The sequence below is a fragment of the Pithys albifrons genome, chromosome 9, assembly GCF_047495875.1.
Source record: "Pithys albifrons albifrons isolate INPA30051 chromosome 9, PitAlb_v1, whole genome shotgun sequence".
Lineage (NCBI taxonomy): Eukaryota > Metazoa > Chordata > Aves > Passeriformes > Thamnophilidae > Pithys > Pithys albifrons.
This window is the reverse complement of record NC_092466.1, coordinates 28,762,375-28,782,337: the sequence shown is the minus strand read 5'-3', so window position 1 is coordinate 28,782,337 and position 19,963 is coordinate 28,762,375. Positions and strand designations below refer to the sequence as shown.

The 19,963-nt window shown below is 42.5% G+C and overlaps 2 protein-coding genes across 6 annotated transcripts in view; one reads left to right on the top strand and one right to left on the bottom strand.

Moving 5' to 3' along the window:
• The window catches only part of WAPL (WAPL cohesin release factor), a 142,423-nt gene that overhangs the window by 59,171 nt on the left and 63,289 nt on the right, over positions 1 to 19,963 (bottom strand). The window contains exons 1-2 of one of the 5 annotated variants that reach the window (XM_071563909.1): positions 8,843 to 8,861; positions 4,257 to 4,780 (exon numbers count right to left, since the gene is read on the bottom strand). In XM_071563909.1, the coding sequence (XP_071420010.1) occupies positions 4,257 to 4,758 (502 nt within the window). In that variant the 5' untranslated portion in view covers positions 4,759 to 4,780; positions 8,843 to 8,861. Of the gene's footprint in view, positions 1 to 4,256; positions 4,781 to 7,333; positions 7,680 to 7,992; positions 8,198 to 8,842; positions 8,862 to 19,963 lie in introns of those variants that run through there. The other 4 variants (XM_071563911.1, XM_071563910.1, XM_071563908.1 and 1 more) reach the window with 4 other exon arrangements.
• On the top strand, positions 7,741 to 8,730 carry LOC139675457 (proline-rich protein HaeIII subfamily 1-like). Its single transcript, XM_071563097.1, has one exon. The coding sequence runs from the start codon at positions 7,741 to 7,743 to the stop codon at positions 8,728 to 8,730; it is 990 nt and encodes a 329-aa protein (XP_071419198.1).

Genomic DNA, 19,963 nt, shown 5'->3' with positions numbered 1-19,963 from the left:
TGTGCTCGCTCTCTGCTCCTCCAGCAACTCAGCACAACCAGATCCTTCATCCTGGGCCAGGGAGCAGCTCAGCACAGTCCCATCCTGCACTGCACAAGCACAAGGTATTAACAAGGGTTGCATTTGCCATTTTGATTTGATTCCAACGCCCACACAGACCCCAAGTGAAAACCGAGGCCATTAAGAACTACATAGAAAAACAAAAGAAACCAATACAACAGACAAATGTCTCCTTGAAAGCACCAAGAGCAAAACTACTGCCAGAACAAAGCCCTGTTTGAATACCAGTACCCAGCAACAAATGACAAGATGATGAAGAGTGATCTTCATTATTACTCTAAATGCTGGGGGGGCAGAGGTTATCACAAATACATTACATGCAATAATTTGTTCTTTTAATCTTAAAAACCCTCAAAGGGCACTGTCCAGACAACAATCATAAAACCTGTACTTAGAATCCCAACACAGCAGGAAAGGACACTATTCCTATGTTGTTCTGTAGTCTGGAAAAACATTTTGAGCCATTCTATTTTCTATTTCTCCACAGCAAGCAAACACATTTTCAGGAAATAAACTCACAGGCTTTAAAACAAACCAGACTTAATCCATGTCCAATTAAAATACTTCTCTGTTAACAGCCCGATTATATATCTAATATTTTCACTTAGAATAAGGTAAAAAAGGAATATATTTCATAGTTCATAAACAGGAATACGAGGTATGTAAAGATAAGAGATGTGAGAAATTTTCATCTAAAAAACTGTACTACAATAATTTCAACATACAAACTAACAAACATTCTAAAAGGCAAAAGCCACAAAATTTTTTTTAAAACTAAGACCTCAAAATTTGCTTTGCAGGACCTAAGTGTTTTTATATCAAAGCTTGTGTGCAGGTGAATGCAGCAAGGAATACGATGTGGTTTATGCCTTACAGAACAAGCTTAACAGTTACAATTTCCAAAAGTTAAAAAAATGTTCCAAAGTTCCAAGTAAGTCTTCTTTGCAGGTTTTCACCTTATCCTGCTCTAAGACTCTCATAAAAACCTCACTTTCTAAGTTGCTAAATTTTTGCTCGTTAATTACCAGCGTGGTCTTTTTCCAATTTATTCTCTACATACCAAGTCCTCCAGGCCTCACAAAGATGCCCCAGCAGTAGCTATTAATGCCAAACAGTCTTTCATTGGTTCACATTACCTGGACTCCCATCTGTAAATTACCTGTTATGTACAGGATTACTCATGGACCTTCTTCAGACAGTACTAAGTCTTGATCAAGCAACATTAGGGTAAGATTAAGAGAAGCTTTCCACATTAAGAGCTTCTCAAAGCCTTTAAAATGAGATTGTTACAAGCATAGCTGAAGGCTATTAAAAAAAAAAGAGAGACCAGTAAGTTCTAGCATTTTAAATAAAGACAGAAACCTGCAACTGTGTTACATGGCTGCAAAACTACTAAAACTACCCTCTAAAATCAACTGCTTTTCATTATCAAACATTAGTTACATTTAACTGACATTGCATCACCTTCATTTTAATGTCCAAAGGAATGCACACGCAGGCTGAACTGGAAGAGAATTAACTACCTCTCAGTTTGGGCACAGCCACATTAGGTCACAGTTTTCAACTTACCCTAATTCTTAACCTTATTCCATGCAGGTTAAGCATGAAGATACAATGATGGTAGGCGGTCTCAGGAAGGCAGGAGACCTCTGTTCATGCACTGTCCAGTCAGTGTGATGACAAGGACCAGCAGACTGCAGTTTAAAAAGTTAGCAAGCCTTTTCTTGAACATCAGTACCACCATAGCCCAGTTTCCCACACCCAGAGATACCCTGCTGCATGTGGGTTAAGGTTGAGCTCACATTGCAGTCTCTTACACTGGAATATTAATATTCTTCCTCCTGCTTGCTTTCCCCATCTCCCACGTGGTTGAATTTGGTGCAGGTCATGAGGAAGGGGAAAATAATTATGGGGAGGGTGAGGACATATCGAAGTAGATACACTACACCTGCACACTCCTCCAAGGTCCCTCCTCCTCCAGAACCCCAACCCAAAACAATCAAATTAACTCTGCCATTCTGAAAGAGCCTCCCCAGCAAACTTACCAGTCACTACAACAAAGAAGCCTTTGAAGTACCTACCTTTAGACTGGCTGACTGTACCACTATCTCTAATTGCTCCTTGTTCTGAACAACATCGGCAGAGAAATTTTTTATTTGTTTTGGATCAGTTTACACACAAGCATAATGGCAGCTTAAACCATCCAAGTTTCATTTACACTGACTGTCAAAAAGAAACACTATCACCAAGACTACAGCCTTCAAATAAGAGCAAGGAAATGAAAGACCTTCCTAGGATGTTCTGCAAAGATTAATTCTCAGTTGAATTTCATTTCTGTAGATATAAAATGGGTTTTCTTCATTTGACCAGGTGTCAACAAAACGCAACAGGTTCAGAAAGAACAGAATCATCAGATCATGATCCACCACGTTCTTCACTACTGCTGGCTGAACTGCAGGCATTAACAAATATTTCAGAAAAGCATGCAGGAACAGAATTCCTTCAGTAAATTGTTGAGTAACCTCCCTCTGCATTCAGACTGCTGCCACCACACTCAGCAGCCACTGATGAACTTACCCAGCAAGATTCGACAGCTTCCTCCCACTTAGAGCTGTGTATTTATAGCATACATAATATTGTCTAACACAGAGTTCTAGAATTTAAATAAGCATCAAATTAGAAAGTTTTTCTGTGCTAAATACTGTATTTTAATGTTTTCCACAAGACTGGAACTAGGAAGCCCCACTGCAACTGCTGAAATCTGCTCCTCCTGGCCTCTCATGCACCTGTAAATGCTCAGAGCTCAATTAGCATTTTCTGCTCATTGGTCTCTCGCTTTCTTTTCCAGCCTGAAAAATACTGTTCTAACAAAGCTTTTCTATGAGGAAACTATTTCACTGCAAAACCTGTTCTGCCTCAATGGCTCATTAACAACCAAGGAAACTCATTATTATTTCTTCTTGTAAATACTGTGGGATGAACTTATTTAATCACTTAAGAAAACTATATTCAAACTTAAACCCCCCACAAATTTCATTTGCAGGCTAGAGGTGAATCGTACTTACAGATAAACTGCTGAAAACCACAGGAAAATAAGAAATACTTCAGCAGCAAAAATAAGGGCACGATCAAAAGACAGTTACACATCCCACCAACACGTCTGTGCAACTACAGTTCAAACAACATTTTTCTTTTCTTCAATTAGGTCACTAATAGAATTTTATTGCAAATAGCTGAGCATGTGTATGTTTTACTGTTCGGTACCTTCTCGTACATTTACTACAACTGAACAAGTCCACTCGGATTTCTGATCCTAGGGTTAACTATATCTGAGAAATCAAAGTTACATAAGTCCTTCTCATTAAAGTTGTTTCGATAACCAGAGCAAGTCAGTGGGTGTCATCTTCATCAAGGTTCAGCTAATGGGATCTTCTGCCCAATTATAGAAGCGGTGCTTTAATCACCCCATTATACAAAAACCTCTCATGAGACATTCCAAAACCAACTTTGATAAAATTACAGAGATGTTCAGCTCCATGGACTTTGTGAATTCCCTCTCAGAAGCATTAAGGTACCTTACAAACACTCAGCCCAAAAACAGTCCCTAAGACATCTGAAAGAATTCAGTTCCATAGGCAGGAAGCTTTTTACCCACCACTGACAAAGATGTGTTAATTACAAACAAACACCCTTTGTGCAACTGAAGTTTAGAAAACTACTTTTTCCATCCAAATAATGAAATAGGACATCTTATAATCTGTACCTGCCTGGTAGTAACCATGCACCTGTACTAAATTCAAGCCAGCAACTTAATAATAAATCCTTCTATTACCACCAACTCATCCCTTTTCAAAATATATATTTAAAAACTACAAGTGCACTGGTCAATTTTAAAAAAGGAAGACAATTATTCCATTTTTTTCAAGGTGGACTGACATACCGCATTGAATCTAAAGCCCTGTATCTCCATCTGCAGACACAAGGATCAGAGTGCCAGGGATCTCACACCAACGTGCAAAATGCAGAATGCTTCCTCCTGTTTTTAGTGTATCCTTTACCATTTGTTTACAATTAGGAATTGATTGTCCCACAATTTTATCAGAGTATTTAACCATCCCCTAAAAACACCAAGTCTAAAGGTAGATCAGCAAAAATCAGAGGAAAACACAAGTACCTGGACAGCTGAGCAAACGTACCTGCAGTTACAAGTTTAGCACTGCTGCCCTTGCATTCTCCATCTTCGACATTTTTGCTTGTGCTCTTTTCTCTTAAGAGAGGAACAGTGTTGTCAAAGGGTATGCACTTGCTGGATGCAACATTTTCTCCACTGTCTGGCTGATTAATTCTGCTGTTGGGTTCAAGTAGAGGAGTGAAGTCCTCAGACTGAGCAGCTTCACCAGGTTCCAGCTGGGAGGAGTTTTTAGCCTGTGACACATTCTTTGAAGACACAGGAAGAGATTCTTCATCGCTGTCAAATCCAAATGGATCCTCTGTTACCTCGTCTTCAGCTTTGGGTTTTTTAGGAACTTCGGAAATATCTGGTTTGACACTGGGCCTCTTCTGTCCTAATTTGGCCATGAAGGTGGTTTCTCCCCATTTTGTACTAAGGGTGGTCCGTTTGTTGGAAAACACTTCATCAAACTTGGAACTGCCATTTCCCCCTTTTCGGCTGTAGGTCTTTCCAAATCGGGATGTCATTTTGGCTCTTGTTTCATATTCTCTGACGGAAAAGAAAGAAGAAACATCAGTTCACCAACCTTTTAGTACAACTGATTGTTACTTCCACCCTTTACTGGGCCTACAAGCACCAGGCACAGACATTTCACATGAGCAGACACATCATCTGCTTCTTTCTACAGACTCACCTGTTCACATGTGAATGTCATTTTATCAAAAGTTCCTGCTTAAGTCTCTACCAAAGTAACTCGAAATTCAAAGAACCACAGAATATGCTGAGCTGGAAGGGACCCATCAGGGTCATGAGCCCAACCCCTATTCAGTTGCTTGCACATTTATAAAACAATGGCACAACAGATCCTTAAGAAAAGGCTACTAAGACATTATTTTTGCTACTGCTTTGCTCTAATTTTATATTTTCAAGTATTAAAGGCACTGCTATTATGAAACAACCGAACAATATTTTCACCACACCTGAACATGCAGCTCCCCACTAGAGCCCAATAGTACAGCTCAGCTTAAAAAAACTCTTCACAGTTAAATACAAAAACTGACAGAATATTTCGAATTGCTGTAGATATTTTAAGTACTAATTAATCAGAAATAACAATGACAACTCCATCCCGTGTTCTTCTCTCATGCTCACACTTATTTAGCAAGTGCATTACTGGGTAATACCACGTGGTTTATGCCACCAGCACCAGTCCTGGTCAGGGCTGGTACGCAGCATTCTATTCTTCCCCCGAGTAAACCTGACTGATGAAGGGACAGGAACAAAGACACTTCTCAATCCCTTTCTAAGAACATGGAGAACACCCCAAGCAGACCAGCATAAAGCATTACTATTTACTGGCTTTTGCAACCGCAGTCAATTCACATTTAAGCATGAACAGATGAAAGAGGAATACATTGAAGTGCTCCTTGTGTGTGTTCTATCTCTATTTTTGTTTAACTAAAGAAGAAAAAGAGGCCACTAGGTTTTTGTTCCCCCCCGCCCCCCCCCCCAAGAATATACTTGAACTACGGGACAAATAACATAAACCCGAAACTACCCTATCTGGTTTGTAAACCACTATTTCTCTCTTTTTGGCCCAAACTTGGATAGGAAACTACAATTTTTTATACTCAGTCTGAATCTAATCAAGTCCATCTTTCTCTCTGAAATCTTCCCCATAACATTAAAAAAAGTCCGTTAAGAAATGCAGGCAGCTATTTATGCCACAGAACCAAAGTAGTACAACTTCTAAAGTGTGAGCTACCTTCGTATATTAAAGTATATGAAAAATAACATTTAGAGTAAGCATTAGTAAACTCATCACGTGATCTATTTGTTCAGCATAACTCCTTGTGATATATTTGAATAAACTTGTGGTACACTGTCTTTCTGTGGTGCACTGTCTCTTTTCCATATTTCAGCATTCAGCCCTAACACTTGCAGTTTCTCACCCCAAAGTGCCAGTCCAGCTGCTGCCAAAAATGTTTCCAGAAATGTTCCTCTATCACTTCACTCCAGCTGAACAGTCTTACTAATAAAGAGTCTCCTTTTATCAGACCAGGCCAAATACCACTTATTATACAAACCAAGCAACTCCCAGGGAGAAAATTCATGGGGAGAAAATGTAAAGTCAAGTAAAAAGATCAAATTTGAACTTCAGAAGTTCACCAGGTAGACGGTGTTGCAATGTCGAGGAGATACGGGAACAACCCCTTTGGGAAAGGCTCCTCTGCCCAGCGGCTCAGCAGGGGGCTGGCAAAGGCACGTGCTTATCTACGGATCAGAGTTCTGCCGGGAACCCCCACTCAGCAGAGCGCTCCTGGCTGCTCCCAGCACAGAGTGCTCTTTAACCCCATCTCTTCCTTTTCCCCACAGTGTCACCAGCCCACTCAGTGCTGCTCCAAACACATCACTGCCAAACTTCTTCTTTTTCTCCCCTACACGTAGCTCTGGTTTTCTATTTTCTATCCATCCATACTTTAGAAAACAATTACCAAAACAAACGTAAATCATCAGTTTTATTTTCCTGATGCTTGAAAATATTTATAACAGCTACCAAAATATTTTAGACCAGAAAGGCCACCTTCTAGAGCTATAGAAGCTAAGGGGAAATATTTATTAGTATGTAAGTTTCTACACAACTCTCCAGGAAAAAAAACCAAATCACTCACTATCAGCACGTTTTCCTCCTCTAAACCCTCAAAATCCAAATATAATAAAAAGTACTTAAATAAGTAGTTTCAACACTACATTTCCAGCTTATGCAAAACCAATAACAGAATAAAATTAATAACTGCAAACCACGAGTAAAAAATAGAAAATTCCTGTAGTTAAGAGGATTTCATTTTCAAAAAGTAGAGCCACATTTTGTAACTTATAAATTTTGAAATTAAGATCATCTTCTAAGAAGCTTGAATAAAAATATCAAGACCCAAACTAATATTCAATATGATGTAAACAGGTTAAAAGATGAGTATCAGGAAAACACAAAAATGCTATGCTATAAACTCATATCTTAGACTGGGATTAAAGATAAGGAAATACATCGGTGCCTCCTTACATCAGACTATCAAGAGAACAGGATTTTTACTATTTACTTACAATTTCCTCTTGCTTTTCAGTCAGAGTGAAAGAAAAAAACTTGGCCAACTGCACTCTGTTTCCACTCCCTGCCACCCTCTCCTGCATTATGCTGCAACGTTTGGAGTAGGGCAAGCAACGTAAATACATGGAAAAACCCGAAGGGCAGTTGTCCCGCATTTCTCAGAGTGAACTCAGAGGGCCAGCTGGACACAAAAACCCGGGTAATTCCCCAGGAAGCCCATCAGCCGCCCCTCCTCATCGCTCCTCTCCACACCGCTCCTCTTACATAATCAAAGGAAAGAAAAATAGGTTAAATGCACGAAGGCAGAAGGAGCTGATGAAATCCCACGGTGACAGTTTCTTTTTTCCTCCCTCCCCTTGCGGCGGGGGGTGCGAGCGGAACCGGGTCACCCCCCCGATCCCTGATGTCATTTCCCTTCCCGCCCGGCCGCCTCCCCCGCCCCGCCGCTCCACCGGCCCCATTACACAAGTGCCCGGGGCAGCGCGGCCCGGCCGGGGGCACAAACGCGGGGCCGCCCCCGCCTCGGCTCAACTCCCGCCCCGCAACTTCCCCGCGGGCCGGGGCGGCCCCGCTCGCCCCTCCGGCCGGGACAGCGGCCGCAGCTGCGGCCTGCGGGGAAGCACACGGGCCTCGCCCGCCCCGCGCTCGGACCCACCTCGGCGTCAGCGGTGGCGGCGGGGCCCGGGCACGGGCCCGGCCGATGCGGCTCCGGCCGCGGGTTCGGGCGGCCGAGGTGCCGCCTGCGAAAAGGCGCTCGGCCGGCGGGGCGCCTCCGCCGCTCCGGCAGCGGGACCCTCCCGGGGTGTCGCGGGCGTCAGGGCGCCCGGCGCCGCCTCCTCCGGCGGCGCTTCCTCCGTGCCGGGATTATCGCCGCGCTCGGGACGGGCCCCGGGACCATCTCTCCGCCATTTGCCCCCGCTCCTTCCTGCCGTCACCGCGCGCGCCCCGCCCGCCCGCGCCGCCGCCAATCGCCGAGCGCCTCGCCCGCCCGCCCGCGCCGCCTCCGCGCCTGCGCCCCCGCGCGCGGGGCACGCCGGGAGCTGTAGTTCGCGGCGCGCCGCGGGCCCAGCCAGGCCCCAGCGCGGCCCCGCAGCCGCCGGGCGGGTCCCGCGGCACAGACGGCCCGCGCCTGGGCCGCATAGAAGGGCACGGCCCGGCAGCACCCGCCACCGCCTCCGCTCGAACGTGCTGGAGGAGGGGTCAGGGCGTCCCGCCGCAGGCAGCGCGGAGCAGCCCCACCCCGGGCGGGGCTCGGGGGGCTCGGGGCATCCACAGCCCGGAACCAGGGCAGGGCCCTCCCCGGGAGCTGCGGAGGGCGGCGAGCCCGCCCTGCGCGGACTTCGCTAAAGTTTGCCGTGTTTCGGCCGGGCGGGGCAGACCCCGCGGAACTTAACGGCGGAGCCCCGGCCCGGCCCGGTCCGCACCTCCCACCGCCACAGGCTGGGCCGCCACCCACGTGCCTTAAACACATGCACACCTTTGAGGCTGTAATTAGTGGTACTCACCGTGCAGCACGGAAAAGACGCTCCACGGAGGTTGTGTCGAGCAGCAGATACAAGTATCAAACAGCCCCCAAATCCATCACTTCATAGGCAGCATTTCACAAAATGCTTGTGGAATAGAAAACCGAGGATGTGCGACTAGAGAAGCAATATATTAAAAGAAGAACATCACACTCGCAGATGTAGTTTGGTAGTTTTTCAGGGGGGTGAGGAACTCAAAAAGAAAAAAAAATGGAACAAAACCCCCTCTACAACCTGAGGCCTAAAAGGGCTTCACAACATGTACTCGTAATAGCCATCCATCATTGGATCCCAAATGTAAAACATTAAAAAGTCTAAGAGGCTGATTTCACTGCACAGAAGAGGTTAGAGTTGTCTCAATACTTCTAGTTAAGAAACATTACTTGTTTCTTAATTTTATATTTACTTTACTCAATGGAAAAATGATAGGCTTTCAATTAGATGCAAGACTGTGGATTTGTTTAGTGATCCTGTGAGTAAATCTGGTCTTTACTTGATACCTACCAATGTGTTGGCACCTTTTAGGTATTACTTCTAAAGATAAAACACGCTCTACATATGCTCTCTAAAGCCAGTGTACAATGGGTGCTGCCAGAGAAAGTGAAAATCAAACTGACTGGGCCTAATGAGGAGATGTACAAGCTTCATCTGAAAAATGGTTGGAGTTTGTGTTGTGTTTCAGAGGAGGCTCACAAGCTCATCTGTATCTCACCACCTGACTCAGTTATTGAGGAGCCTCTGAAAACAGGTTACAAACTTTAAAATTCATAATTTGAATACAAAAAGTGAGAACATTGTTTTCCTGTGAGTACTCTTGATCAGAGCTACTAATGAGCATATTTAAACCTGAAGAGTAAAATGGAGAGTTAAACCAGTTTGAGTTTTGCATAGTCTTACTTGGTGACTAACTGATCTGTTGGACAAAGAAAACCAGGGACACTGTGAGAGCTCAAAACACTTGGAGGCTCTGTGAAGTTCTTGACGACATAAAAGTTTGTCCTGAGAATCAAAAAGTGAAGAACATGGTCAGAGTGAGGAAATGGCACCAAGAAACTGTTAGGAAATAGTTTGTATTTTGATATGAAGCTAAAAGTTTGAATTAAATTAAATCTGTTTCTAATGTAAAACCTGGGCTACCTAACTCACTCTAATTTAGAGAATTTTGCAGTCTAATGCTAGTAATTGGATGCCATTTGAAAGCTCTCACACACCTCATACCCCTGGGATAGGTGCATATTTTCAGCAGTATTTCCAGTCTTTGCAGACTCCCTGTACAGAGTAATCTAAACCACAGGGGATTCATGGTCATGATGGAATTTCCCATGACTAACAGAGGATAAATTAAACTCATTTATGTCCTGGCTATCAGGAGAAGTCTGTAAGTCTAATAAAGCCTTTTACTAGGATCATGATGGAAAGCATTGCTGTGTTCAAGAACAGCAGAAAGGGGCCAGTTTTACTGTCCCTAACAGTTTACATGCTTTTGAAATTTTCACACCTTGGCAGTTAACATGTTCAGCTTTGCTATTTTTGTCTGGCTTACCTCAAATATGCAAGTACCAAGGCAGAGCAAACAAAAGCCCAATCCCATCTGTGTTTGGCAGTAGGTAAGTTTAATTCTGAGACAGTGGAATTTAACAGGCATCTTTTGCTTTTTGTGAAATTCTGTTACTGATAATTGCCATCTTCCTTCACAAACACAAAAACCCCCAAAACTTAACCAAACAAAAACCTCAAATAAAACCACAACAAAACAAAACCCCCCTCACCAAAACTTACCCACACAAAACCTTTTACAAATAAAACAAGACATGAAATACTGCAGTTTGGCACTTGCCTCCACAAGAACAGCACTGGGAGATAAGCAGCCATCTTACAACAGCTTTTCCACCTTAACACCTTTCTGGGATAGCCGTAAGTAAGTCCTACAGCTTCCCATTACTGCCCCACAACAAGAGAAACTATCATCTCTGCTATTTATAATAAAGTCAGAAAGCCCTGAAAAACACTCAAATACATCAAAGCTAGACATGAGATAAAAGTATAACAGTAGAAGGAACATATAAGAGGGACCAAACAGTTATTAGGATACATCACATCTTAATACTGTAGAACCATCCCAGTTCTCTTTTTGAGATTCCAGGCCAAGTTCTCTGTGGAGAGAACCAAACAGACTTTTCAAAATGAGCTGTAATCTACTACAGAGCCTTTCACATAATTCAGTCTTGAGGCAGCCATTGAAACATTTTAAATTGTTTCAGTTTCTTCCAAAAGAAAAAGTAGGCAATGCAGTAGGAAAATGGAAGGCTTCCCATGCAGCAGATACCCTTGGTGCAGATGAAGACAGTCCTGTCCTTCCAGAAGCTGTCAAGAAGGTTTCTCAGTGCTGCCCTAGGAACAAACCCTACCATTTGACAGGAATATCAGCGTAACTGAGGCTAAAGGCTTTAAAGACCATAGCACTAGGTATCCTTCATATCAAGCCCATGAATTAACAATACAATACATCCCTGCTCCGCCTCTTTTCCCACAAAAAGACAGTAAGCTCAATAAGCCATTGCCAGGTGCTGCCCAGGAAGTGAACAGCAGCTCCCACCAGGAGGGCTCTCCCTGTTACCCCTCATGCCCACACTGCTCCCCTCACAACTGTGAAAGCCTCTCAGTCCACTCATCATCTTCTCCTTTGCCTCTTCTCTGTTCTTCTGTGTCTCAGCCTAGTCACTATTTGTCTCCCAAGTCCTCTCCATCTTCCTCTAGTACTTTCTTCCTTGTCTCTTGTCCAGGTGAAAGGGATGGAGGCAAAGAGGATGTCCCGCTGCACTCCCAGCTGCTGTAGTGCTTTCCTGTCCCAACTAGGACCAGTTCAAATGCTAGACATAGTGGTTTTTTTGCTTTTTCTTTGTGAAATGTCAATCTCCTGTTCCTGTCCTTCAAATGTCACAGGGCACAGAGGGGTGAGAGCACACAGGCCCTCACCATTTTGATTCGCTGGGGCTAGAATTTCCCCCTTGCTATTTGCATAGCAAAGGTGAAGGGAGGGCAAGGAGCCACATTAAGTAACTAGTTACCATACTTTAGTCAACTTCTCAAAAAATAGTCATTTACGGGTAGTATCACTATTAACAGTCACTGGAGGAAGTGCAGCAACACCACCCGCAGCAGCTCCCCAGGGACTGGGCAGGAGCAGCTGCACTGAGAGCTGCAGCTGCTGCAGTAGCACAGGTGTAGGGGGTTCACCTGGGCTGGACACCCACCCAATGCCCACCAAAGCCACTCTGCCACTGCACTCCTCAGCTGTACAGAGGAGAGAAAATATAACCAAAGCCTCATGCATTGATGTAAGGGCAAGGAGAGATCACTCAGCAATTCCTAGCACAGGCAAAACAAAACTGACTTGGAAAAATTAGTTTAATTTCTTACCAATCAAGTCAGAGTAGGATCATGAGAAATAAAACTAAAGCTTAAAACACCTTCCTCCCACATCCCCCTCTTCCCAGGCTTAACTTTGCTCCCAATTTTCTCTACCTCCTCCACTCTCTCACATGTTCTCACTAATCTCTCCAGCTGCAGTTGTGTAGCTTTCTTCTTCCACTTCTTAAATCCATCATTGCAGTGATGCTGCCACCGTTGCTGATGGGCTCAGCTTTGGCCAGTGGTGGAGCCAGATGACATTGGCCCTATTGGACACGAGGGAAGCTTGTGGCAATTCTCATATAAGCTGCCCCTGTGGCCCCCCTGCTACTAAAACCTTGCCACACAAACCCAACACAGCCAACATAAAGCAGAATGTACAGGGGCAGGAAAGGAGAGGGAGATCTACAACCTAGAGTACAGCAAAGCATTATTCCTCTCAGGAATAATGTACATTGTACTGCTTATTTCTGACACTGAAGCCTGAGAAAAAAGACTGAAAGGCATTCAAACAGGGGATCCTTATACAGTTTTGATCAAATTTTTCAGTATTTGCATCATAATGTAGCTATCTCCTCATATGAGGTGGTCAAGCCAAGGCATTAATTTTAGCAACAGAAAGGTTAAAACAAGCACTACTGGACAGAACAAATGAGTGCTTATATGAGTGCAAAAGGCCAGTTCTCAATGATCAATAAATAATTAAGTGAAAAGAGTCCCCTGGATTCATGACATTACTGAGCCAGGCCCAGGCAGCCAGCAGAAAAAGTTGTGCTACTCCTTGTCTGGGGCCTGCACACCCATGTGTTGCAATCACAAGAGGCAGCACCGTCTCTGAAATGTGAGAGCCTCTGGAAAGACTAGTTTTACTCGATGAGCCAACAGTAGTCATTCACCTACGGGTAAATTCTCAGTGGTTTTCTGTGCAGTTTTTTCCCCTAGGTCATCAGCCTACAAGTCTACTGGAAAAACCTGTGGTGAAACACTAGTGGGAAAAGCACAAAGTAGCTTCACCTTGTTATAATCATCAAGGTCAGAACTTTATTCTGCCATGAAGTTTATCCCAGCAAGCTCTGCTGAGAAAGTAACCACGTGCATTTTTTCCCACTGAAGCTCTTACAATGTGCCAACATGTTTCAGGAAAAAAAAAAGTCATTTGTACTAAGGATGCAGCCTATCTTAAAAAGCCTCAAGGAAAGTCTGGGTTCCTTGGGTCCTTTGAACAGATAAGTTCCCATTGTTTTCCTAAGGAATAGAAGTGGGCTGACTCTCTCAAATGCCTGAAATCTGTTGCAGTCTTCTAGGAGGAGCAGATTGAGTACCACCTTTTTGCCATCTCTGAATTTTTTGGACTCCTTTTAAGATCTTATTGTTTTACATTCTTAATGAATTTCTGTCTCCCTTTACAGCAGCAGCCCTTAAGGAAAACTACCACAGTGCACCAACATAGTGTTTGTTGGGCAAAGAGGAACACGACAACACAGCAAGAAACCGGTGTTTTCAATTGTTATTACAACGTCATTGGTGGAACTGTCATTGTCCTGTTCTATTCTTCCTCTAGCAATAGGGGAGCAGCCATTTCTGTTACTTACTTTGTTTCCTTCATCTCTTAAAAAGGGCAAGTATGTGACCAACATTTTATGTTCCTTTGTCCTCTTAGGTGTGGATTCTGTAACCTACAACATTACCTTTTGAGTTTTCATTTACAAGATTTTTGTTTTCACCTTTCTATTTCTCAAATACTCATTTCTACTTTTTAGGAAGAGTAGAACTTGCTCAGTAACTAAACACTCCTACAGCAGTTACAAAACATTAAGTCCCAGCAACAGCAGATCAACACCTGTGTTAGTGCACAGAGACCAGTATGTGTGGCTATTCAGGTTGTGTGCAATGCTACAAAAAACAGGGACAAACTACAACCAGAAAAGAAAATCCACAGAGAATAAAAACCTGTGAGACTAGTGAGGTCTGGACAGACATGTCCCTGAATGTCATGATAGAGTTAATGTGTTATCTAGGAAATTAAACTGATGAAATGAAAATTTAAGAAAAAAAATTCTCATGGGAATGTAGGAGGCAACAAAATACCAGTTAGTGACATCACTACTTTCCCCCTAGAATACAGCCCTGAACAAGTTACATTCACCTTTACTCAGATTACAATGCAGCCCCACGAGAAAAAGCAGCAATCCTTCTTGCGCATCCAGGGCCATGCATTGTGTTGGTTCTGCAAACCTGTTCACACTTGAGGCTCACTGCATACAATGTCACCATGGCGCATTAAATAGTCAAAGATCCCTCTGCAGCATCAACAGTGGGCCTCTTAACAAGTGCTGGCAGAGTACATTCAGAAATGTATTTAAAGATGATAACAAAAGGCTAAAAACAACCTGTGCGCTGCCTGGTTCTTTAGACATATCAAAGAAATGACTCATTACTGGATCCAGCCACATCTAAGGGCAACAGAGCAGGCAGTGCATTTACTGTCCAAAGACACATTATTATTCTAATAATACACTGGCCTGCAGGCAGCCTCCTTATGTTATACTTCTCTGCTGGATCTGTGACCTTGACATGCTGAGATAAATGTTTACCATGCAGCCAACTCTTTTTTTTGTCAACAATTGAAAGAAATTTGAAGAACATATTGATGCAAGAGCTTAGGCTCAAACTTAGATGCTTCAGCTAAACTCAAAATGCCTCCTTAGTGGTTTTCCTAAAGCATAAACCTTGTACCATACCTGGAGGAAAACAAAACCTAACCCCTTTTATGTTCTGATGTGTGATACTCAGTGGCTTGAAAAATATGCAATAACCACAGGTATCTACTTGGTGCTTTCTGGGGTTTTTCAGATAGTAAATACTTCAGCATACTTGAAAACTCATTTCAATCAAAATACCTTTGCCGACCTCCTGTTAAGCAAACACAGCAGACAAGAAAAGCGGTTCATTAAAAAAGCAAATATATTCCATGGGCTACTTCAGGTCAATCCTAGGCAGACTTCTTCAGCACAGCGCTGTGTCTTCTAATGCAACATATAGGAAATTTTGTTCCCTAAATGCTTGTCTGTCTTGCAGAAAGCTGCTCAGCAGCTAACAGGTCCTTCCTGTTCCATTCAGTTCCCAGACTAATTTTCAACACAGATAGCCCCCCCTTCCAAAAAAAAAAAAAAGGGGAGAAGAAAAGAGTATTCAGGTTGTTTGGCTTGCTTTTCCACCACCAAATGCAAGATTTGGGAGAGGTCTGAGAATCATACAGGACTTTTAACTGGTTTCATCTTTGCATAAAATAATCACTTTGGTCATTATCAGCTTGGACCAGATTCAGACATGCTGTAGAGAAAAAAAAAGAAGCCAAATTCTTTCTCAATCCACTGAATTATCCAGCAACAGTCATCAGTAGCTGAGACGGGAGAAAGCATATTTGAAAGAGCACTGATCACTTTTCTTCATTTCTACTGGATGTACCTCAGCATGTACAACTACTGAATGTTTACAAAATAAATGTTCAATTAAGCAGAAAAGATGTTTTAAAGTAAAAATAGCGCTCTGCTGGGCTCCAGTGACACCTACTGGTAAATAAAGACGTTACCCAACATTTGTTGAGAATGTAGCAGCGTTAATTCATGTACCTGCCCCTACGATCACTGTTAAATTTTTTTGGCAGCTCAGGCTATGAACTGTATTACAATCGAGTGTTAGAGTTAATGAAATAAAGTTTAGTTTTCAAAACAGGATTTTGACTCCATCAGATTAACTCCTTGAAACTGTAAAGATATTTTCATTTATTACCGACAACAGTGCCAGTGGATTTTTGGCTCACTATACTACAGTGGGACATGTTTCCAGTGATTTTCCTGGTAATTGCATTAATATAACTATAGTCAAAAAGTAAATAATTAATAATAATAATAATTAATACATCTCCATTTGCTTTCAACTGTATGCCTTTCTACATGGATTCCAAAAATGGAGGTCTCATCAGTAGCACAACTGACTGAGCTCATGGCTTTGCTTCCGACACATCCTTGCTGTCTGTAGTGCTGAACTGGTTTGTCACAGCTGAGTTAGCCTGGTAGGCCACACATATTTCTGAATGTAACTTCAGCCAGCACTTGTAAAAGAATAAATACTAAAAAACTCCCTAAGTGACAGTTGGGGGTCATTAGTCAAATAAGATATTTCCAGTGGCCTTTTAGCAAAAATTGAAACAAGCAGCTCTGTCTATGTTGGAAATACAGTTGTCACATTTCTACATGCCATTTGATCAGAAAATGCAGCCAAGGGTAACCAATTTCCTCTTAGACACTGGAATTTTGTTTTGTTTTAGAAAAATAAAATATTATTCACTACAGTTCTTGAAAAAAAAATGAAAAGAACACATGCTGTAAGGCTTTACCCACAGAAAATGAATGCAATATGCATGCTGTGCATTCAGAGACACCACAGCTGCCAGCTGGAACATGCAGAAGCAACAGAACTAGCAAAAGCAGTGCTACTGCTCTGTGCGCCACACTCATCTCCCCACTGGAATGGCCTGCCCAGGGAGGTGGTGGATTCTCCCACCCTGGAGGTTTTTAAGGTGAGACTGGACGTGGCACTGAGTGCCATGATCTGGTAATCAAAGTGAAGTTGGATTAAGGGTTGGACTTGATGATCTCAGAGATCTCTTCCAACCCAACTGATTCTATGATCTACATTAGGCACCACTATGTAAACTAGTTCAGAGTATGGGCATGAACATTTCCATTTAAGACAATCTGTGACTGAGGGATTTCTTTTGAGATTGACAGGGAAACAACACATGCAAGATTTTCAAACCACAGTCTTGCCAAAGAGTTGGCAACAACCCTCACTGATGGAGGTCTAGCCACTCACACTGCTTCAGGAAACCTTGCGTTTACTATCTCTGGCAGGCTTGGAGTTGTCTCATTTTCATCCCTAACACAGTCATAGTTTCATATATGGCTGAAAAAAACCCACAAAGTTTTAATCTCTTTGTCCTGCAAATCCTCCCTTCAAGGAACTTAATCTTCCTGTCCAAAAGCCTATTTTGGTGAAGTCTGCCAGTCTCCAGTGCAAACTGTCCCAAGCGAAGAAAAACGCTGTGTGGGGAGGTGAAGCAGCAGGGCAATGAGCATCCACCACCAAACAGCACAGATCCCAAAGGATCAGTCCAGGCATCTCAGAGCAAAGAACACACAGACTTTTTGAGTACCAAACTTTAAGTAGAAAAATCACTCCTGACAGAACACATCAGCCAGATTTGCATAGGCAGGAATATTGTTATAGGTTACTGGAGAGCAGCCACAAACAGGAGCAAGGCAGCTTAGTTCCGTGGTAGAATACTTTCCAATTAAATGCTGATTCCAGTACTCAATAACAAAGAATTTCTAAATTAGAGTATAAAGAAAACAATTTTTAAAGGAAACGTAGAGTCATTTTTAGAAGTCAGGCTATAAATCTGTTAAGCGATAGTTCAACATTGATTTTTACAAACATGTCCATAATAATGACTTCACAAACCTGTGTACATAATTAGAAAAAGAAGGTATTAGAGAAATTGCAGATTGAACATCTAATCAGAGAACATAATTCTTTGTTTTTAATGCATTAAACTTTATCAGCACAGAACTATGCACAATCCCATGGAAATCAGATACCCAGCTGTTACTCCCTGGCCCTCTGCACTCAGGCCCTGGGTTAACCACAACTTCTGTGAAGGGCAGTGTCAGTCAAACTGATTGGAAGTCGTCAAGGTGACAAACAAATGCAAATAAAGAGGTGCATATAGGAAGAACAAGCCCACAAATATCAAAGAGAGTTTGTATTCATACCTCGACTAATCAGAGATGCATATAATAGAATATAATTATTAAACCAGGATTAATGCTTGTCATAAATTAGATAGTAATTTTTCCACATGTAGAGCAAAAATATTTAAATGAAATGGCAGAAAAATCCATCCAGTCAAAGATTAATGGGAAGGTTTTCTTGGCAAAGGAGGGAAGCCCAAACAACCTGTTTATAAGTTTCAATTTAAAACCAGTAGTTTAAATTTCTCACTATTTCAAAAAAGACAAGCCCAAAGATATCTTTTATGTGAACAGATGCTGCACTGTCTTCTTGAAGCTGCAGGCTTAGAGACAGATTTTTTCTGCAGCTGCAGAATGCAGTCAACAAGCCCACTCTGTTCCAGGGCTGCTATTCAGAACCTTTTGGGCAGCAATGAAAGAAGGTCACATCAATTTCATGCTGGTTTTGCTGCTCTACAAAGATATGAGCAGGAGATGCAGAAATGAATCATGCCTAGATTGCAGGGAAGGAAGATGTCTCAAAGTCCGTAGGAAAACAAGGTCTAGAAGATTTAATCAAGAATACAACTTTTACAAATACATCTCTTACTTCAGAGTACTTCTGGTGCACTGCTTTTTTAACAGCGTATATTCTGGGGAGAGTTACAGACCTTGAGGTCCATGTGCAATTAAATACCATGTGAGTAGGGCCCCTGTGTCCATACTGGAACAGATTCTACAGACTTTGGCCTCTGTCCCTGTCAGCAGCACTTCACCTGTCACCCACTTAGGTTCTCATCACTGTGTTCTGCATCTGACATTACTCCTGAACTACAATCCAACAAACTTGTTTTACAATATGAATGCAATAATAATAAGAGAAATTCCAGCTGCAGATACCAAAAAACCTTTTCAGGCAGCCAGGGGAACAAGGTGCCCAGAGAGGCTGTGTAGTTGCAATCCTGGAAGGTTTTCAAACCTAACTGGATACAGCCCTGAGCAGTTGGGTCTGACCTTAGAGCTGACCCTGCTCTGAGCAGGAGGTCAGATGACAGACCTCCTGAGATCCATTCTGACCAGGACTATTTTACAATTCTGTGTAAAACTACATATCAAGTAAGTGTCAAGTGATCTATGTGCTAGTAGAAATAGACCCCATATACACACACACACAAATACCTATACATTAAAATATACTAACTTCAACTCTCTATGATTTTAAGAGCCTAAATTAGAGCCCACAGCATACCTTGTTCTTTGTAATATCAGTGCTGTAGGTTAGGATGGCTGCAGTGTGTGAATAGAAAGCACAAGTCTCAGCCTTCACTGGGTTATTCAACTCAGTAGAGTAAGTGTGCATAGTTAGATGTTTTTGCAGTATTCCAAGGGAGACGACAAAGAATTAATAGCAATTTGGAGGTGCACAGATTGCCTTTGTTTTCCACTAGTTATTAGCAGACCCTAGCATTTAGGGAGTTTTAAGTCTTGGAAGAAAAGCTTGGTTTTAAAAAGCAGCTCATTGAGTAGATATCAGAATGGCCATAATCAGAGTTAGCCATGCTGAGATATGAACTTACAAAGTTAGATAAAAGTAGAGGCACAACAGAGCTAGAAAAGCAAGCTCTTGCAATGGAGTCTGTCAAAATCCAGTTGCCAAGCTTAGTCATGCTTTTATGGGCACTCAGCAAACTCAGCTGAGTACATTCATGTTATATTAAATTTATGTCCTGTTTATTTATACCAGTTTCCCATCTTTCATGCTAAACTCCAGAAATCTAATATGTATTTTCCTCTACAGCACGATGCCTTCTAGTAGCGTTGATTCATCCAAAGTGCCCTCAGATTGGTAACTTGGACATAAAAAAGACCAGGACTTCAAAATCCGACTGGATGAACT

What these genes read in the sequence shown, in the direction of transcription:
- LOC139675457 (XM_071563097.1), top strand. Translation starts at nt 7,741, where the DNA reads ATGTCATTTCCCTTCCCGCCCGGCCGCCTCCCCCGCCCCGCCGCTCCA.